General features: G+C 39.3%; 2 protein-coding genes across 7 annotated transcripts in view; one reads left to right on the top strand and one right to left on the bottom strand.

Moving 5' to 3' along the window:
• Window positions 1-17,356, top strand: part of LOC147203934 (homocysteine-responsive endoplasmic reticulum-resident ubiquitin-like domain member 2 protein) — a 29,150-nt gene extending 11,794 nt beyond the window's left edge. The window contains exons 11-14 of one of the 6 annotated variants that reach the window (XR_015101063.1): window positions 13,254-13,313; window positions 13,802-16,765; window positions 16,907-16,978; window positions 17,067-17,356. The gene's annotated coding sequence lies outside the window, so the exon portion shown is untranslated. Of the gene's footprint in view, window positions 1-8,404; window positions 8,475-13,253; window positions 13,314-13,801 lie in introns of all 6 variants that reach the window. The other 5 variants (XR_015101059.1, XR_015101062.1, XR_015101061.1 and 2 more) reach the window with 5 other exon arrangements.
• Window positions 4,626-16,806, bottom strand: tbx20 (T-box transcription factor 20). Its single transcript, XM_086112575.1, has 8 exons — window positions 16,676-16,806; window positions 14,907-15,231; window positions 13,795-13,959; window positions 12,250-12,358; window positions 10,802-10,960; window positions 9,281-9,357; window positions 7,847-7,959; window positions 4,626-7,217 (listed from the first exon to the last, which is right to left on the bottom strand). Exons 1-8 carry the CDS (start codon window positions 16,803-16,805, stop codon window positions 6,892-6,894), a joined length of 1,404 nt encoding a protein of 467 aa, XP_085968701.1. The 5' UTR covers window position 16,806; the 3' UTR covers window positions 4,626-6,891.
• Window positions 17,357-18,298: the final 942 nt, after the last annotated feature.

Here is an 18,298-nt window from a genome sequence, read left to right as displayed (position 1 = left end):
ACATGGTCGTTTTTTTCGGCTAAAAATGTCATCCAAAAATGCCTTACTATACATGGTCTTTTTTTTCGGTCAAAAACGCCTTACTATACATGGTTGTTTTTTTCGGCTAAAAATGCCTTACGATACATGGTCGGGTTTTTTTCGGCTAAAAACGCCTTTCTATACATGGTCGTTTTTTTCGGCTAAAAACGCCTTACTATATATACATGGTCGTTTTTTTCGGCTAAAAATTTCGTCCAAAAACGCCTTACTATACATGGTCGTTTTTTTCGGTCAACAACGCCTTACTTATACATGGTCGTTTTTTTCGGCTAAAAACGCCTTTCTATACATGGTCGTTTTTTTCGGCTAGAAACGCCTTACTATATACATGGTCGTTTTTTTCGGCTAAAAATTTCATCCAAAAACGCCTTACTATACATGGTCGTTTTTTTCGGTCAAAAACGCCTTACTATACATGGTCTTTTTTTTCGGCTAAAAATGTCCTCCAAAAATGCCTTACTATACATGGTCATTTTTTTCGGTCAAAAACGCCTTTCTATACATGGTCGTTTTTTTCGGCTAAAAATTTCGTCCAAAAACGCCTTACTATACATGGTCATTTTTTTCGACTAAAAATGTCCTCCAAAAACGCCTTACTATACATGGTCGTTTTTTTCGGTCAAAAACGCCTTACTATACAGGGTCGTTTTTTTCGGCTAAAAACGCCTTACTATACAGTCGTTTTTTTCGGTCAAAAACGCCTTTCTATACATGGTCGTTTTTTTGGGCTAAAAACGCCTTACTATACATGGTCGTTTTTTTCGGGTTAAAACGCCTTACTATACATGGTCGTTTTTATCGGCTAAAAACGCCTTACTATACAGTACATGGTACTTACTTAATTAAAAAATCAATCCTGTCATTTATACATGTGAGAATGATGCTGGGCTGGCTCCGTGGCCCACTGGTTAGTGCGTTGGAGTGCGAATGCAGAGGTCCAGGGTTCAAATCCAGCTCCGGCCTGTCGCGCTTGCGTGTTCTCTTCTTGCTGGCATGGGTGTTGTCCGTCCACCCACCCATCCATTTTCTCATCCCCTTGTCCTCACAAGGGTCGGGGAAGGGGGGGTGTGCTGGAGCCTCACCCTGCTGTCTTCGGGCCATCGGCAGAGGGGAGGGGGCACCCTCACCCGGCCGACAGCCAATCAAGAATACCATTTGCACCGTTTTTTTCGGCTAAAAACGCCTTACATAATGGTAGATTTTTTCGGCTAAAAACGCCTTAATATACATTGTCGTTTTTTTCGGCTAAAAATTTCGTCCAAAAACGCCTTACTATATATACATGGTCGTTTTTTTGGGCTAAATATTTCGTCCAAAAACGCCTTACTATACATGGTCGTTTTTTTCGGTCAAAAACGCCTTACTATACATGGTCGTTTTTTTCGGCTAAAAATGCCTTACTATACAGGGTCGTTTTTTTCGGCTAAAAATTTCGTCCAAAAACGCCTTACTATACATGGTCCTTTTTGTTCGGCTAAAAACGCCTTACTGTACATGGTCGTTTTTTTCGGCTAAAAACGCCTTACTATACATGGTCGTTTTTTCGTCTAAAAACACTTTGCTGTACATGGTCGTTTTTTTCGGCTAAAAATTTCATCCAAAAACGCCTTACTATATACATGGTCGTTTCTTTCGGTCAAAAACGCCTTACTATACATGGTCGTTTTTTTCGGCTAAAAACGCCTTACCATACATGGTCGTTTTTTTCGGCTAAAAATTTCGTCCAAAAATGCCTTACTATACAGGGTCGTTTTTTTCGGCTAAAAACGCCTTAATATACATTGTCGTTTTTTTCGGCTAAAAATTTCGTCCAAAAACGCCTTACTATATATACATGGTCGTTTTTTTCGACTAAAAATTTCGTCCAAAAACGCCTTACTATACATGGTCGTTTTTTTCGGTCAAAAACGCCTTACTATACATGGTCGTTTTTTTCGGCTAAAAATGCCTTACTATACAGGGTCGTTTTTTTTGGCTAAAAATTTCGTCCAAAAACGCCTTACTATACATGGTCCTTTTTTTCGGCTAAAAACGTCTTTCTATACATGGTCGTTTTTTTCGGCTAAAAACGCCTTTACTATACGTGGTCGTTTTTTTGTCTAAAAACACTTTGCTGTACATGGTCGTTTTTTTCGGCTAAAAATGTCATCCAAAAATGCCTTACTATACATGGTCTTTTTTTTCGGTCAAAAACGCCTTACTATACATGGTTGTTTTTTTCGGCTAAAAATGCCTTACGATACATGGTCGGGTTTTTTTCGGCTAAAAACGCCTTTCTATACATGGTCGTTTTTTTCGGCTAAAAACGCCTTACTATATATACATGGTCGTTTTTTTCGGCTAAAAATTTCGTCCAAAAACGCCTTACTATACATGGTCGTTTTTTTCGGTCAACAACGCCTTACTTATACATGGTCGTTTTTTTCGGCTAAAAACGCCTTTCTATACATGGTCGTTTTTTTCGGCTAGAAACGCCTTACTATATACATGGTCGTTTTTTTCGGCTAAAAATTTCATCCAAAAACGCCTTACTATACATGGTCGTTTTTTTCGGTCAAAAACGCCTTACTATACATGGTCTTTTTTTTCGGCTAAAAATGTCCTCCAAAAATGCCTTACTATACATGGTCATTTTTTTCGGTCAAAAACGCCTTTCTATACATGGTCGTTTTTTTCGGCTAAAAATTTCGTCCAAAAACGCCTTACTATACATGGTCATTTTTTTCGACTAAAAATGTCCTCCAAAAACGCCTTACTATACATGGTCGTTTTTTTCGGTCAAAAACGCCTTTCTATACATGGTCGTTTTTTTCGGCTAAAAATTTCGTCCAAAAACGCCTTACTATACATGGTCATTTTTTTCGACTAAAAATGTCCTCCAAAAACGCCTTACTATACATGGTCGTTTTTTTCGGTCAAAAACGCCTTACTATACAGGGTCGTTTTTTTCGGCTAAAAACGCCTTACTATACAGTCGTTTTTTTCGGTCAAAAACGCCTTTCTATACATGGTCGTTTTTTTCGGCTAAAAACGCCTTTACTATACGTGGTCGTTTTTTTGTCTAAAAACACTTTGCTGTACATGGTCGTTTTTTTCGGCTAAAAATGTCATCCAAAAATGCCTTACTATACATGGTCTTTTTTTTCGGTCAAAAACGCCTTACTATACATGGTTGTTTTTTTCGGCTAAAAATGCCTTACGATACATGGTCGGGTTTTTTTCGGCTAAAAACGCCTTTCTATACATGGTCGTTTTTTTCGGCTAAAAACGCCTTACTATATATACATGGTCGTTTTTTTCGGCTAAAAATTTCGTCCAAAAACGCCTTACTATACATGGTCGTTTTTTTCGGTCAACAACGCCTTACTTATACATGGTCGTTTTTTTCGGCTAAAAACGCCTTTCTATACATGGTCGTTTTTTTCGGCTAGAAACGCCTTACTATATACATGGTCGTTTTTTTCGGCTAAAAATTTCATCCAAAAACGCCTTACTATACATGGTCGTTTTTTTCGGTCAAAAACGCCTTACTATACATGGTCTTTTTTTTCGGCTAAAAATGTCCTCCAAAAATGCCTTACTATACATGGTCATTTTTTTCGGTCAAAAACGCCTTTCTATACATGGTCGTTTTTTTCGGCTAAAAATTTCGTCCAAAAACGCCTTACTATACATGGTCATTTTTTTCGACTAAAAATGTCCTCCAAAAACGCCTTACTATACATGGTCGTTTTTTTCGGTCAAAAACGCCTTACTATACAGGGTCGTTTTTTTCGGCTAAAAACGCCTTACTATACAGTCGTTTTTTTCGGTCAAAAACGCCTTTCTATACATGGTCGTTTTTTTGGGCTAAAAACGCCTTACTATACATGGTCGTTTTTTTCGGGTTAAAACGCCTTACTATACATGGCCTTTTTTTTTCGCCTAAAACGGCTTACTATACATGGTCATTCTTACATACTTCATATTAAGAAACTACTGCACTAAAACATTAATACATAAATGTATATAACACATACCCTGACTGTTCTACTCTTTGAATAAAAACACTTCATTCAAGCGTTAGGGAGTGCAAGGTGTTAAGATGCAGGGGTGTTGAAAATCATGAAGACCTGCCAAGTGGCATGATAGCATTGTTTTATACATGTCCTCGGCTAGGCCTCAGCTTTAAAATCAGTCCTTGGTCCTTGGCCTTGGCCTCGGAAAATTTCTCAAGTCCTTGGCCTTGGCCTTGGCCTCGAGTTGCCGGTCCTTGGACACAACACTACTAAAACGACCTGCATCGATGTTTTGAATATGGCTATAAAACTATTTGCCACTAGAGCGCGCTGTAATGTCAGTACAGGTACAGTATTACCAAGGTCGACTTGTAAATCTCATACTACAACTACTACTACTACATTAAACCACGACATTACTACTACTGTATTAATTATATAAATGGTACTTTAAGAACAGTAACAGTATCATCTATATAATCAACCCCATAACTTTAATAATCACATTTTATATGTTTCATGAAAAATAAATAGATGTGTTCATCACATGCAGTGTGCAAAAGGCAAGGGAATAAAAAGTCAGCATTTGGGTGGTGATATATATTTTTCAAGGTGATACATTAGACATTTTCAGACAACAAAATAAATATATTGCACGTAAAAAAAACAAATTCAACAAACCGCAGGACTGTTTGGTGCTCAGATGACAACAGATAAACAAGTGTGTCATTTGTACATTTTACATTCATGGAAACCAAATAAATATGCAGCTGGCCTGGACAAGGAAAACATTTTTTTACAACACATTCATACTCGTCGTTAAATATTACTGTATATATGTCAAATGAAGGAAGACGTCCTTGAAAATGATTTCAGAAATTTTCAGTAAGAAAAAAAAAAAGATGATCTCAGTTGTGTGGAGAAAGTCAACTAAAAATGAAGTTATCCTCTTACCATATCGCTGAAGTGATGATATTTCCATAAAATCCCATTTAACAAGAGTTTCAATGCAACTGGTTCAGTCTGACCATGGTCAAATGCCAGTTATAAGAGGGCGTGCACACTTGTGCAACCACATTATCTCTTTGTTTATGTTTACTGTCTCTCTCACAAAAAGATTAATGTTTCAACTGAGAGGATTAAGAAAGTGAAATGATTTTTTTTGTTCAAATTTTTTGGGGTATCACCCAAAAAAAAAAAAAAAAACCCAAGAAAAAAAACTGGCATTCGAATTGGGGTATGTAGACTATTTATATGCACAGTCCTCAAAATCAAATAATGAATAAATGATGATAATTTCCAGGAAGACAGAAACATTTTGCTTATCCCTTTCAACGAAACCGCAAACAAAAATGTAGGCAATTCGCTTATGGCAACAAGCCAAGAAGTTTACTTTGTTGTTTTTAACGTGAAATTCAACAACTCAAAGCGAGACAATGATTTCTTTTTTTTCTTCTTTATATGGTTTGGTCCAGCTTGCATGCTAGCGTTTATTTGTCTCTTGAGTGAGCCATCCATTTTTTCAATTGACTTTTGACTGTACATGTGTTGGAACCATGTTGTCATCTCGTTTCCGTGAAATGTTTCCGGTTGCCTCTGAGTTCCAACGATAATCCAAACTGTTGAAGCTTTTCTTTTTCTTTTGTCTTTTTTTTTTTTTTTTTAATCGTCCGGCTCTGAGGAGACTTTTACGAGATTGACGAATCAGCTTTTTGGTCCTGGACGATCCTTGGAGTTTTCTTTGAGTACCAGTTCCTCGTTGACAAAGGACCACATTGAAAAGAAAAAAAAAAAGATTATAGTACAAGAATAATGTCTGAATCGTAAGAGAATTAAGTTGAGAGACATTGTGAAGTTAGAAGATAAGCTTTTTGAATCTTATGAGAAAATACATCTTATTTTTAGATTTAAATATTTCTTTTAGGTCTTAGTATGTGTGAAAAACGTGAAGATCGAAGAAATCAATTATTTAAAAAAAAGTCAATCTTGTGAAAAAAAGAGTTCGGGAATAGTTTTTCAAGGAAAAAGGTCATATTTTTTTGGTTAAACTATTCATTCAGAGGATTTTTCTTGAGGGAAAAAGTTTTTTTTCTTTATAAAAGGCGAAATCTTGTTTTTGTTAAAAAGTCTTAATTTTAAGGGTGGAAAAATGAATACTATTAGATAACTCAGTCTTATTTTTGGGTGAAAAGTCTTCATCTTCATGTTACTTTTTTCCCCTTTCAAACAAAGTGATGATCATACGAAAAAAAAGAAAAATTTTACAAGCAAAGGAATTTTGGGGGGGAGAAAAAAAATTATGGAACAAACTAAACAACAAATTATATCGTTTTGGGGAGAAAAACAAGGTCATTTTTTGACAAAGGATTCTGCAAAAATTATTGTCAAGCAAAATATCTTTTTTTCAAAATATAAGGTTGTCACCACATGAGAAAAAAAAACGTTTTTTTTGTTTGGGGGCGGGGTAGCCGTACCACTGAGAGATTAAAGTAAAAATTTGAATTTTTTTTCAAAAGTATCTCACTTTTTAAATCACTAACCTTTCCTCGATGTTTATTCTGGTAGTACAATTATTCTTATTTTCTTGTCATTGTGGTCCTTTGTCCAATGTTGCATCATGCCTGTGACCATCTAAGCTTGATTGCGGTTTAATGGTCACCATGGCGCCACTTTTTATTTATTTTTTTGGTTGACAACATGGGTGACTCCGCTTTCCGGTCCTTGGCGCCAGGATTTTCCTCTCCTGGACTTTCTTGGCGTCTCTTTCATCCTTTCGTTCTAGTTTCCGGGGTGGGTGATCTATTTACACAAGATGAGAGTGAGATGGTCCGAGATTTGGGAAGGGGAGGAGTCATACGAAGGGCGTCATGACGGCGGAGGAGTGGCGCAGGCCCTGGATGGCAGCGTAGGGCCCTTGCTGGAAGTAGTGGTGGTAGCGCGGCATGTGGAATGACGGGAAGGACGGGCCGCCGGCCTGCAGGGCGCCGGGAGTCAGCGGCACACCCAGACGGCTGTAGGGGGGCAGCGAGCCTTGGATGGGGTGCGGCAGGGAGGCGGCTCCGCCCGGCCCCATGGCGGATAACGACGGAGGGGGCTGAAAGCCCGAGAAGCCCGCAGACGCGCCGCCGCTCACCCACGAGCTCAGCGACAGGTTGTCCGAGGCCGTGAACGCTGAGCCTGCGCGCATCCAAACGATGGAGTTCAGTTTAGTGGTCGGAGGGATGGAGTGTGGCAAATTTTAAAAAAAAATCACATCATAATTTGCCGACTCGGATCAGACAGTGTGACGTCAACAGGAACCGGCGTTTTGTTGACATGCTAACTGCTAGCACGAATCCATTTTCAATAACAGTCAGAGTAACTTAAACCGTGTGGGAACGCCAGTTGACACATCATAAAAGACATGTCCAGACACATGAAATCATGCCTGATGGGCTTTTTGACGACGCTCTGAATCTTTTCAAGGCACCCCCGCAAAAATTCTCCAGTGATTTCACGTAAAGCTAACCCAAATGCACGTGTTGATCCCGAAGGTTGTTAGTTCAAACGGTGCAACAAGTTGCTAAGCTACGCAAAATATTTTGAAATGTTACAGGGGACTGATAAAAAGTCTGCATCATTTCTACATCAAAGCTAAAACACAGCAGATGCGGTCACAAATGTCTTCAAAAACGCCTCATGGCAACAAACCAGTGTGGACCTGAGCACGTGAGAATAAGCTTGGGTAATGAGTCACATGCTGCGTCATCGGAAATATGGGACCCCCCCCAAAAAATCATCATCATAATAATAATGTGGTTAGTCACCTCTGGCGTGTGGCGGGTGCCCGTCGTCGGGCATGTGGTCGTCGTCTCCGGCGTATGTTCTGATGGGTGAGCGGGCGTACGAGTGCTTGTGGATCAGATTCTCCACACTTTCCCTGCAGCAGAAGTCCAAGAGCAACAGCCCGAAATAAATCTCGTTGTATTTACAACTTTCACCACCACACCCACAAACAGAGATATTTGGGATCCGCATCTCTCTATAAAAGAAAATCTGATGTTTGATACGCGCTTGTGTGTGCGTGTGTGTGTGTATATACACAGTATGGTTACCATACATGACCATTTATTTTACTCTATAATGTAGTTTTTTTTTCTAACATTTATGTTTTGTATTGACTTTTGCTACTTCTATGTAACATCATCTGTGCCATGATCATATCTGACATTATTTTGTTTGTTACAGGTTTTTTTTTCTCGTGAGTTTATGTCTATGTACCCTCTACACCCCCAAGTGCATTAGCTCATTTGAGTCTTGTCAAGCTGCACTTGTCAGGCCCAGTGACACAGTGTGTACATGTGTGTGTGTGTGTGTGTTTTCAGCATATGTGATGGTCTCCATGATGTCATCCATGCGTCCACATTATCCCCGCCCCCGCCTCCCTCCAATCAGGTTAGCAAAGTGCAATATGTGTCAGCAGACCAGTACAAATGGGTGTGTTTCTGTCAGGCCGTGCCTATGGCAAAACCCCATCATGCAATGCGAGACGGAGGGAGGGAGGGTGGGGCGGGGCCTGCTGGCTTCAATCACTCAGAGCCGTCCAATTGGATTAAAGGGCGTTTGAGTGCAGCCGCACGGCCACTCTTGGCTAACCACATTTTCCCTCCGCAGCTCCCCAACGATCAATTGATCAGCTGCAATTCACAACCCTGAGATACAACTCTGACACCACATCCAAGTGTGTGTGGACAAAATAGTGGTTATAAAAAGTCTGTAACCCCCCTGTCGAAATGCCAGGTTATGATATTAAAAAACGAATTGACGCATGACGCATCATTTCAACTCTTTTCCCACCATTAATAACCTGTACAACACATTAGAAAAAGAAAGAGAGTATAAACAAACAACTCAGACAATGTGTTTGCATAAGTGTGCACACCCTCCTATAACTGGAGATGTGGCTGCATTCTGAATGAACCAATCATATTCAAACTCATGTTAAACAGGGTCCGCGCACTTGTCACCCTGTTTAAGGGCCTCTCATTAACCTCAAATAAAGTTCAAGTGTTCTAGGAGGCTTTCTGCACCCTTCTGGTGGATATTTTTTGAACAATAACAGCCATCTGATGATGTGGTACCACTCTGCCCACTATGGCTTGTGCTACAAGGTGTGATTTATAAAAATGTTAGCAAAAAACACCCATACACACGCGTACACACACGCACACACAAAATGGCATTCCCAGAATTCCCTGTACCTCTCCATGTCCGTCAGCCGCGATGAATCGCGAAATCCTTTGGCGAAGGGGTTACTATCGATCTTCAGCTTGGTGATCTGACACACAAACACATGCACGCTACGTTACTTTACATGCAGAGACGCCTTGGCATATTAGGTAGTTGAAGCAAACGCGCGGGCGCACACACACACACATACACACAAAACCCACTTTTGTCCCTCTCTCTGGAATGACCTCCCACTAAACATTCGGCAAGCCTCCTCGCTGCCCATCTTCAAAACCCTCCTCAAAACTCACTTGTATTCTTTGGCATTCGACTCAGCATGACTTAGATTTGTTCTTGGTTTTACTGTTTGGTGCTTTCTACCGCCTTTATTACCGATTTGTCTTACTGTTTATTGTGCATGTTAAATTGCTCCATGTACAGCACTTTGTATGCAGCGATGGCTGTTTGAAAGTGCTCTATAAATACTGTTGACTTGACTTGACTTGACTTTGCTCTAATAGAAAAATTCACACAGAGATGGTAGAAACGTTCTTCTGACTGGAAGAAATCTTAAACACAACTTAGTAGCCTGCTTCACTTAGAGGTCCCAAAAAAGAACAAGAAAATAATGGATTCTTGATTGTTTTTGACACTACAGCGTAGGAGATGTGAAGGTGCTTAACTTTACACCTCCAGCCAGGAATTATTTCTCCCCAGATTCCATGTGAGTAAGTTTCACACAGACCGCACAAAGGAAAAAAGTAAGGAGGAAGGCGCCTCAATCAGACAGCGTGGGTGGGGTTAGCGAAGGAATAACTTAATTCCGAAATGCACCTTGAACACAATCACTCACAAGATTCAGCCGACCTTTATACTCGCCATTTGATATACAGTGATCTATACTACTGATGATCGATACTACTACGTGGTTCACTTTTCGCGGTTTCAGTGCGTCGCGGATTTTTCAAAAGCATTAATCAAAAAATAATAATTTGCGAAAATGCCGCAAAAGGTCCGTGAGAGGCAGCGAAAGTCAGCAAAACAACAGCGAGTCACATAGAGCAACATATACAGTACTACATGTATATGTTTACTGTATTTTATTATTTATACACTAACCTAAACTAACTTATACATCTTATACATGTTTATATACTGTATCTTATATATGTTATTAGTATATAGTATTAAGTAATGTTAATTTAATGTATACCATTAAATTTGGCCTTATAAATATTATATATACTCATACACATGTACCTGTACAGTGGGGGGCGGACCTAGTTCACGGATTTTCCTCTTTTGCGGGAGGTCTCGGTCCCCATTAACCGCGAAAATTGCTGATGGGGTAACAAAAATAAATGTGAAAAGAGCTAAAAGTGTTGATAATTTTGAACACTGCCTAAATACGAGACTCATAACTTCAAACCCCCTTTACGTTTACGTTACCCTTACCGTAACACACAGCTTTGATTCTGCCTTCCTAAGGCAAAAAATGTCCACCTTTGTCCCTAAATTCTGTGTGAAAGGGGCTAGCGGCGGGGGCAACTCACCAACTGGTTCTGGTACGCGGTGACTGCGGTGAAGACGGTTTCTACAAAGACGAAGGTGCGGAATTCCTCCGACTTGAAGTTGAGCAGGGAGGCCGTGTGCTCCTTCTTCTTGATAATGTGAACCCGAGGCTGGTACTTGTGCATGGAGTTCAGGATGATCTGTAAGCATACACGCAGTTGAGCCACGGATAACTACAGCGGGTATTTTGATCGTTTTTAAGTGCGGAAATTAATCGAGTAAAAAGGCTTGTTTGTCCCTCGATATTGATGCGTTGATCAAGCAAAGCGTAGTTCAAATGTTGACCTATAGAGGGCAGTCCAACATCCTGGAAAGCGGGATCGACTCAGAAAGCGAAGTCGTACTTTATCTTGAGTGCCTGTGCCTAGGCTTGTGAGTATTAATCTTATCGTTTGTTATGGCTTCAATTTAAGTTACAGACTTTTTGTCCATTTGCTGCCGTAATTCATTCGCATTTATGCTCGGGTGTCATTTGTGTTCGTTTGCATATCAGGGACTTTTGGTGGTCGTGTCTGAGTTGGGTTAACATTGCAAACATAAAAACCATGTTATAAACAAATACATCCTAAATTCATAAAAAAAACAATTTATTTGAAAACAATGGATATAAATGTATTAAATATTTACGTGTGCCAGATCAGTATAGATTAGTGGATCGGTATTTTCATTTTATTTTTAAATTTAATGGGTTATATTTGTGATGGAAATCAAAATGTAAATGTATTCTATTGAAACTTATTTTTACTTGTACAACTGTACAATGTGAATAATTTCTTCTAATTCCTTCCTCTTTCGCATATATTTACATATTTTTTAATCCGTTAAACCGAATATCCTACTGCACCAACTGCAGGTGTTTATTTAGGTTTTTTCTTTTCAACGTACTTGATCTATTACACTAAACATTGGACCTTTAATGTAAATCAATGCTTAACTGGTGGTATGAAGCCGCCAAATGTAATCAGATTTTTTGCATTCTCCAAATTATGAATGGAATTTTTAATTATTATTTTATTCCACTGCTAGGCTTCAGGGCCTAACAATAAGGCAGTAAAATAACTAAGTAAGTGAATTAAACAAACAAAAAAAGCTATGATCCGAATTTTGGAGGGAAATGTTAAAAAAATTGGATCTGCATTTTCAAAAATAATTATTTTTGTCTGCTTCAAGAGATATTGATTTGTAACAACTTAAAAATATGTCAAATGCACGTACAAATCGTTCTCAGAGCCATGTTAACGGTCAAAAATGTAATACATTATGAAAATGACTGAACCCTATCAAGTATACATTTATGATTTGTTTAATATCTCATCATAATTGCATGTTCTCTTGTAACATTTAACGACATACAGGCACAACGAGTCATATACACACACACACAAACACACACACACACGCACACGCACAAACCAAAATACAAACTGACGTGTCCGTGCTGGTCGAGCTCGTTGTTGGTCAGTTTGACCTTCTCGAAAGAAACCATTTGCTTCATCAGTTGCTCACCGCTGAACGGAGAGTCGGGATGGACGTACAACCTATGAACGCAGCAGCACAACAAAGGCGTCACATGCTCGCCTCTGATTGGCCAAGAGCCCTCAGAGTAGCCAATCGGAGCTCAAATTTGGCCAAAGAAATTATTCAAATTATATATTGCCTTTTGGTCTTTTTTAATCGGTCTCCTATGATAGAATAAAAACAACAAAATATCATAAATATATATATATATATTTTCTAAATGATCTAATTTCAAATTAAACATTAGTTATTCGTGTCATTCTATGCACTGTTAAATTTTTTTGTCTGACATTGGTAATTTGTGTTCCCATTCATTCCACGTTCCATTGGTATTCAATTTATATATTGATAATTGTTAATCTATTAAGAATAAATAAAGCGAATTACCGCGTCGCAACTCCAATAAATGCACACGACAACTGCAGCCCATGAAGCAGAGGTGTCAAAATCATTTTCATCACAGTGACTATGGTATATAATTGTACGTCATGTTATTCCCATTACCCCTGCATTGTTATTATTAGTAAATACATCATAAACAACAAATTTGAAATCAGGAGTCATGGAAACTTGTGGAAAGTTAAGTGTTCAATGCATGCAAGGAAGCGATCTGGGAGTTAACAAAATGCTTGTAATAGTATTAAGAGTGAATGATTTTTTAAAAAAAATTCCATATACTGCTGACAAAATACGATGAACTCCCAATAAAAAAATAAGCAATATAATATTAGAGGGAAGTGATGTTGTACACTGCATCCTCACGTAAGAGTAATACACGACAACCAAATTATGATTTGTTTAGCCTACGTCATGATTTTCGGCTACGCCAGCACAAGTTTTCCTGCATCCGTGGCGTTAGCGTGTCCAGCAGTGACCGAAAGTAATGAATCAAATGAATCTTGTTCCATTTTCAAGGAGAGCGTCGGAGAATTGGACAGCCTCACGTCACGTTGCATCACGCCATTACGTCATTTGGTGAGCGCTCCACGATGGAAAAAAAAATCATTAAAAGTAGTCCGGAAATAACAAAATGAAGCTAATTGACGCCATGACTACTGCGCAGTGCTTAGCACGTTAGCATGCCAGCCGAGCTGGTGTTCGCTCCTGCTAGTTTGTACATTTAATGTTTTGTCAACCTCATCTGGCGAACATTAAAACTTTTATGTTGTTATAAGTCATATATCCAACTTTGCGACGACAAGTTTTGAACGACACAAAGAGACGTTAGCTGGCTAGCTAATCATATGACCAGTAAAGAACGCCTGTGAAGCGGAGTGATATCTACAGTTAGTGAAAAGGCTCAGTGAAGTTGCTGTCCAATCAAATTGTTTGGTTGGATCTAACCGCTGTAAAATGCCTTTTAGGGCCGTTAGTTGCTGAAAAGGAAAATACTAACAACAACAAAAAAAAGGTTGAGGGATAAATGTTTTATAGTTGATATTGCTATTTGTCTTACCTGGCAGGTAGAGGAGGATCAGCCTTGCCGGCAACCAGCCACGAGGATCTGTGGTAAGCGTATCTGTAGCGCTTGTTGTCCACCGGGACGATGTCCATCAATACGATGTACTTGCACTCTTGCTCCACACCCGAAAATGACACACGGATGGTCGGGAACATCCGCCTCGAACACACACACACGCACACACACAGCAACGCATTTGATTAATTAATATCAACATTTTGTAAATGATCAGACATTTTCTTTTGAGCCGTCTTTCGGCGCTCTCAAGGTCGAACACGGAAGAGAAAAATCAATATGTAGGATGGAGTATGAAATATATAAGCAACTTATAATACCAAATATTCAGTGTTTACTACTTTAATCATTCTTCTTATACAATTAAACATCCTATGGGCATCAAAATATGGTAAAATTAGAATGCAATAAAAGCCGGCCCGTTTATTTTTAGTAGGAGGAGGGGGCGGTGGGTAGGGGGTAGTTCACAGGACTCACGTCCTCAAATTGTGACGAACAAAAATATTTTGAAAATAAAGAGTAAAGGCACCAAAGGTCCACGCTGCTCATTTAGTAACTGGAAATAAATAGTCTTATGAAGAAGCAAATTGTTTTATGAATGATTTAGTATGAACAACGCATTGGTTTTTAATTGATGAAAATGTCAATGTACATTTTTTATTTTTGATATTCCTTTCGCAATTACAAATACATCAAAGGGCATTAAAGGTCATTCGACACACATAGCTGTCAGTGTTCTTAAAAATAATTAACTGAGGTATCTAGAGGACAACACTCAAAAATGTACTTTATTATTGGAATTATGTTTGTTATTATGACTATTATTATTATTATTATTATTAGTAGTAGTAGTAGTAGTAGCGCACTCTATTTACACATCCACAATGTTAATGGTTTTTTTCATTGTCAATCATAAACTAAAATCAAAATGACACTTATAGTGCATGACAACTATATTATAAAAATACTAACGCTGGTAAATGTTTAAGACTACCAGCCTGCTGAAGGTGTACTATTATTCAGTAGATGCATACATGAATGAAAAAGATTCCATAACACAAGGCCTTATTTGTTGGAAAATATTTGTTCACCTTCCCGACTTGGTGATGATCATCTCGGTGCCGAGATCGTGGAACTTGTCCCAGAGTTCTTTGGTCTCGAGGCTGCACGAGATGTTGGCCATTTCCTCGCTGCACGGCGGCGGCGGGCTGGTGGGGATGAGGGGCTCCGTGCACGCCCCCGCGGCTGACAGCGGCGCGCTCCCGACCAGCTCTCCCGCCAGTGGTTGCAGGACGTCCAATGACGAAGACGACGAGGACGAAGAGGAGGACAACGACGAGGACGAGGACGATGATGATGAAGAGGAGAGGTCCGAGAGGGGCTGCTGGCTGCACGGCGACTTCTCCACGAACTGCTCTGCGAAGGGAAACGTGGAATTTGAATTCATTAATCAACATTTTAAAAAGAGAAATTTGCCAGAACATATTCCAATTTATTTCTAGGGAGGTTTTTTTTTCTCCTTCGAGGGAAAACATTTTTAAAAGTAAATAAAAGGAAAATGTGTTTACGTACGGTGTGTCTGGCATCGGTGATGGATGTTATATTGCGTCATCAAGTTAAAAAAAATTTTTTTTTAGTAATGACCGAAATATGAGGGAAACAATTCTCAATTCTTATTGGATTTTTTTTCATGAAACATTTTTTAAAGGTTGCATGCATTTTAAACCCATATGTTTTTTTATTCAACACCAAAATCACAGATGTTTAGGGGAAAAAATCTCTCACAGTAAATTATTAATACTTATCCAAATGATTAAAGTTGCAATACAGACAGATATGAAAGGAAATAATGCGCTTCAAATTGTGTAAACACTCAGGTTTTCAATAACTAAATTCTCATTATTCACGAAGTAGCATCACTCCCCAAAACAGAACTGAGAATAAAATAATGAAACGATATGTGCACGAATGCAAATGATTGACAGACATAATTTCCGTTGCCGAACTCAATAGCACAGCTAAAAAGAAAGACAACAGTTATATACAAACCCTAAAAGGAGCTGCAATTCAGTATATTAACTCAATATAAAAACCGAAATGAAAATTCACACAGCAAACGTTGTAATTAAATACGGTGTTGTTGTGTGTGTTAAACTGAATGCAGTTGTGGCGTAAACAAAAACAAATTCCACGCACGAATACAAGTGGTCATTCGCTGTAACACCGAAAATAAAACAAAAGCAAGCACGATGCAAAAGTAGGGAAAGTCGACTTGTATGAAGTTATCAATAAATAGCTGAGCTACAGTATGTCTTCAGTAAAACACAGCACGGCTCGTGAAATCCGGATGAATGAAAGTGCCATAAAATATACAGTATGCTGTCATTTGTCGTGTTCTTATTTCATCGATGAATATAATAAATAGCATAGAATACGTTGTCATCAAATACTTTTTTGACAAGAAAAAAACCCCCGAAGAGCCCACTGCAAAATGATTACTTACGGTACCGAACAGAACGTTTTCTGGTAAATGTTTTTTTTTTACGCGTCTTTATACATTCCACCTTAGAAATGTCAAGGGAAAATGATTTAGAATCACATAATTTGTTTCCAGTCCCTTACTTTCTTCCACTCAGAATCAAACGAACTTTAAAAAAAGTTCAAGTGGCGCAATGCCAAACTTCACGAGTGTAACTCTATTTTGTCTGCATTCAAAATGTCAAGAACAAAAAATCGGGGAAAATCGCCTTTCCCTATTCGACTCCGATTGACACCAATTTCGAAAATGAAATTCAACCAACACCAAACGTAACGAGTCTAACTATGGTTTGTTTCGTCCGTTTGGGCAGCTTGCACGTACCGAGTGGCTTGATGGTGCTGTCCGCGCCGTCCTTGTCCTTGCTCGGCTTGCCGCTGGACATGAGCGCGGCGATGGAGAAGGCGTTAGCGCGTGAGGACAGTTGCGGCTTTGAGGAGCTGCGGTACTCCATCTCGCTTCGCGAAAACAAAACAAAACACACACAAAAAAAACTCCGCACAAACTCGACAATAAGACAATAATAAATCCCTTTGCTTGATGTGCTTTATAAAGGCCAATGTAGTCGCATGATGGAGGAGTAAAAGAAGGAGGAAGCGAAGGAGGACATCCAGGACTTCCAAACCGGTCCGGAGGTGCTTTACAGATTTTTGTGGTCAGCGTGGAGCCAACTTAAGCCTTTTTTTCCCCTTTCTTCACTCCAATCATTTTGCAGAGGTTCATACGTCACGCTGTCCCGCCTGGTAGCCAATCAGAGGAGACCTTGCGGGGGGAAGGGCCAAAGAAGACGTCACGGTCAACAGGAGCTGCAAGAGAGGCAAATTGGAAGTCATCTGCTGTCTTCTTCTACTCCACTGGTGTCAAACTCAAGGCCCGGGGGCCAGATCCGGCCCACCATGCCATTTTATGTGGCCCGCAAAAGCAAATCATGTGTCATCTTGCTAAGATCTGTACCGAAATGTCAAATTGTCATGTGTAATAAATAACGTTGAGATTTCGCAATAATTTTGCAACCCAGTTTACACTCACTTGAACAAAAATTGAACAAACTGTTATAATGGACGTGACTGATGGCCCTCCGAGGGAAGACGTAACTCCAAATTGGCCCCCGACTGAAATGAGTTTGACTGTTCTACTCCTTTTTCTTGGGATCAAAACATATAATAGAGATTAAATCACAAAAACTTCCTGGCTTTGGAGGAGAAGAACATAAAAAAAAAAAAAGTCCCCCATCAAAACAAACAAAATTATATTGGTTGAAATATCCCAAACCAAGCATAAAATCAGCACAATATATATATATATATATATATATATATATATATATATATATATAAAACACAAATGTTAAGGAGTTTCATTAAAAAACAAAACAAAAAAAAAACCCCATCTCGAAGAAACAACTGCCCGAAGTCAGATGGGACCTATCCAGCACGCCCACCACCCTCATGATATGAAAACAGATGAATGGGTGGATGATTATCACATCTTTCCTCTTTTGACACCCTTTCCTACATAGCCATACATTCAATGTCCTGTTCTCACCTTGTTTCTCATTTGGAAGACATTTTAGAAAGCATCATGGAAGTTGACATGTTTGATCTGCTTTCGCGGGCTACATAAAATGATGTGGCGGGCCAGATCTGGCTCCCGGGCCTTGAGTTTGACACCAGTGGTGTATTGTGTCCTCTAAAGTGATGCAAACGCGTGTGCGTCCTCCATGTGACTCTGTGTGTTTGTTTGAGAACGATGTGTGAAGGTCTCAAAGCCTTTAGTAGAGTCCAGAATGCAAATGCGCCTGTGCAGATATTTAATAAGAGACCCACGCTGACAAAGTGGATTAGCGTGCGTTGGCGTCTGCAGTGGATAATGTGCTAAAAGCTTTCCCTTGTGCTGCTTGCTGGATATTATTCACACTTTGAGGGGCCGGCGGGGCCTTGAAGGGGC

The sequence above is a fragment of the Hippocampus guttulatus genome, chromosome 6 (genome assembly GCF_054856545.1).
Source record: "Hippocampus guttulatus isolate MCC_2025c chromosome 6, RoL_Hgut_1.0, whole genome shotgun sequence".
In the NCBI taxonomy this organism is placed as follows: Eukaryota; Metazoa; Chordata; class Actinopteri; order Syngnathiformes; family Syngnathidae; genus Hippocampus; species Hippocampus guttulatus.
This window is presented reverse-complemented; position numbering and strand designations above follow the sequence as displayed.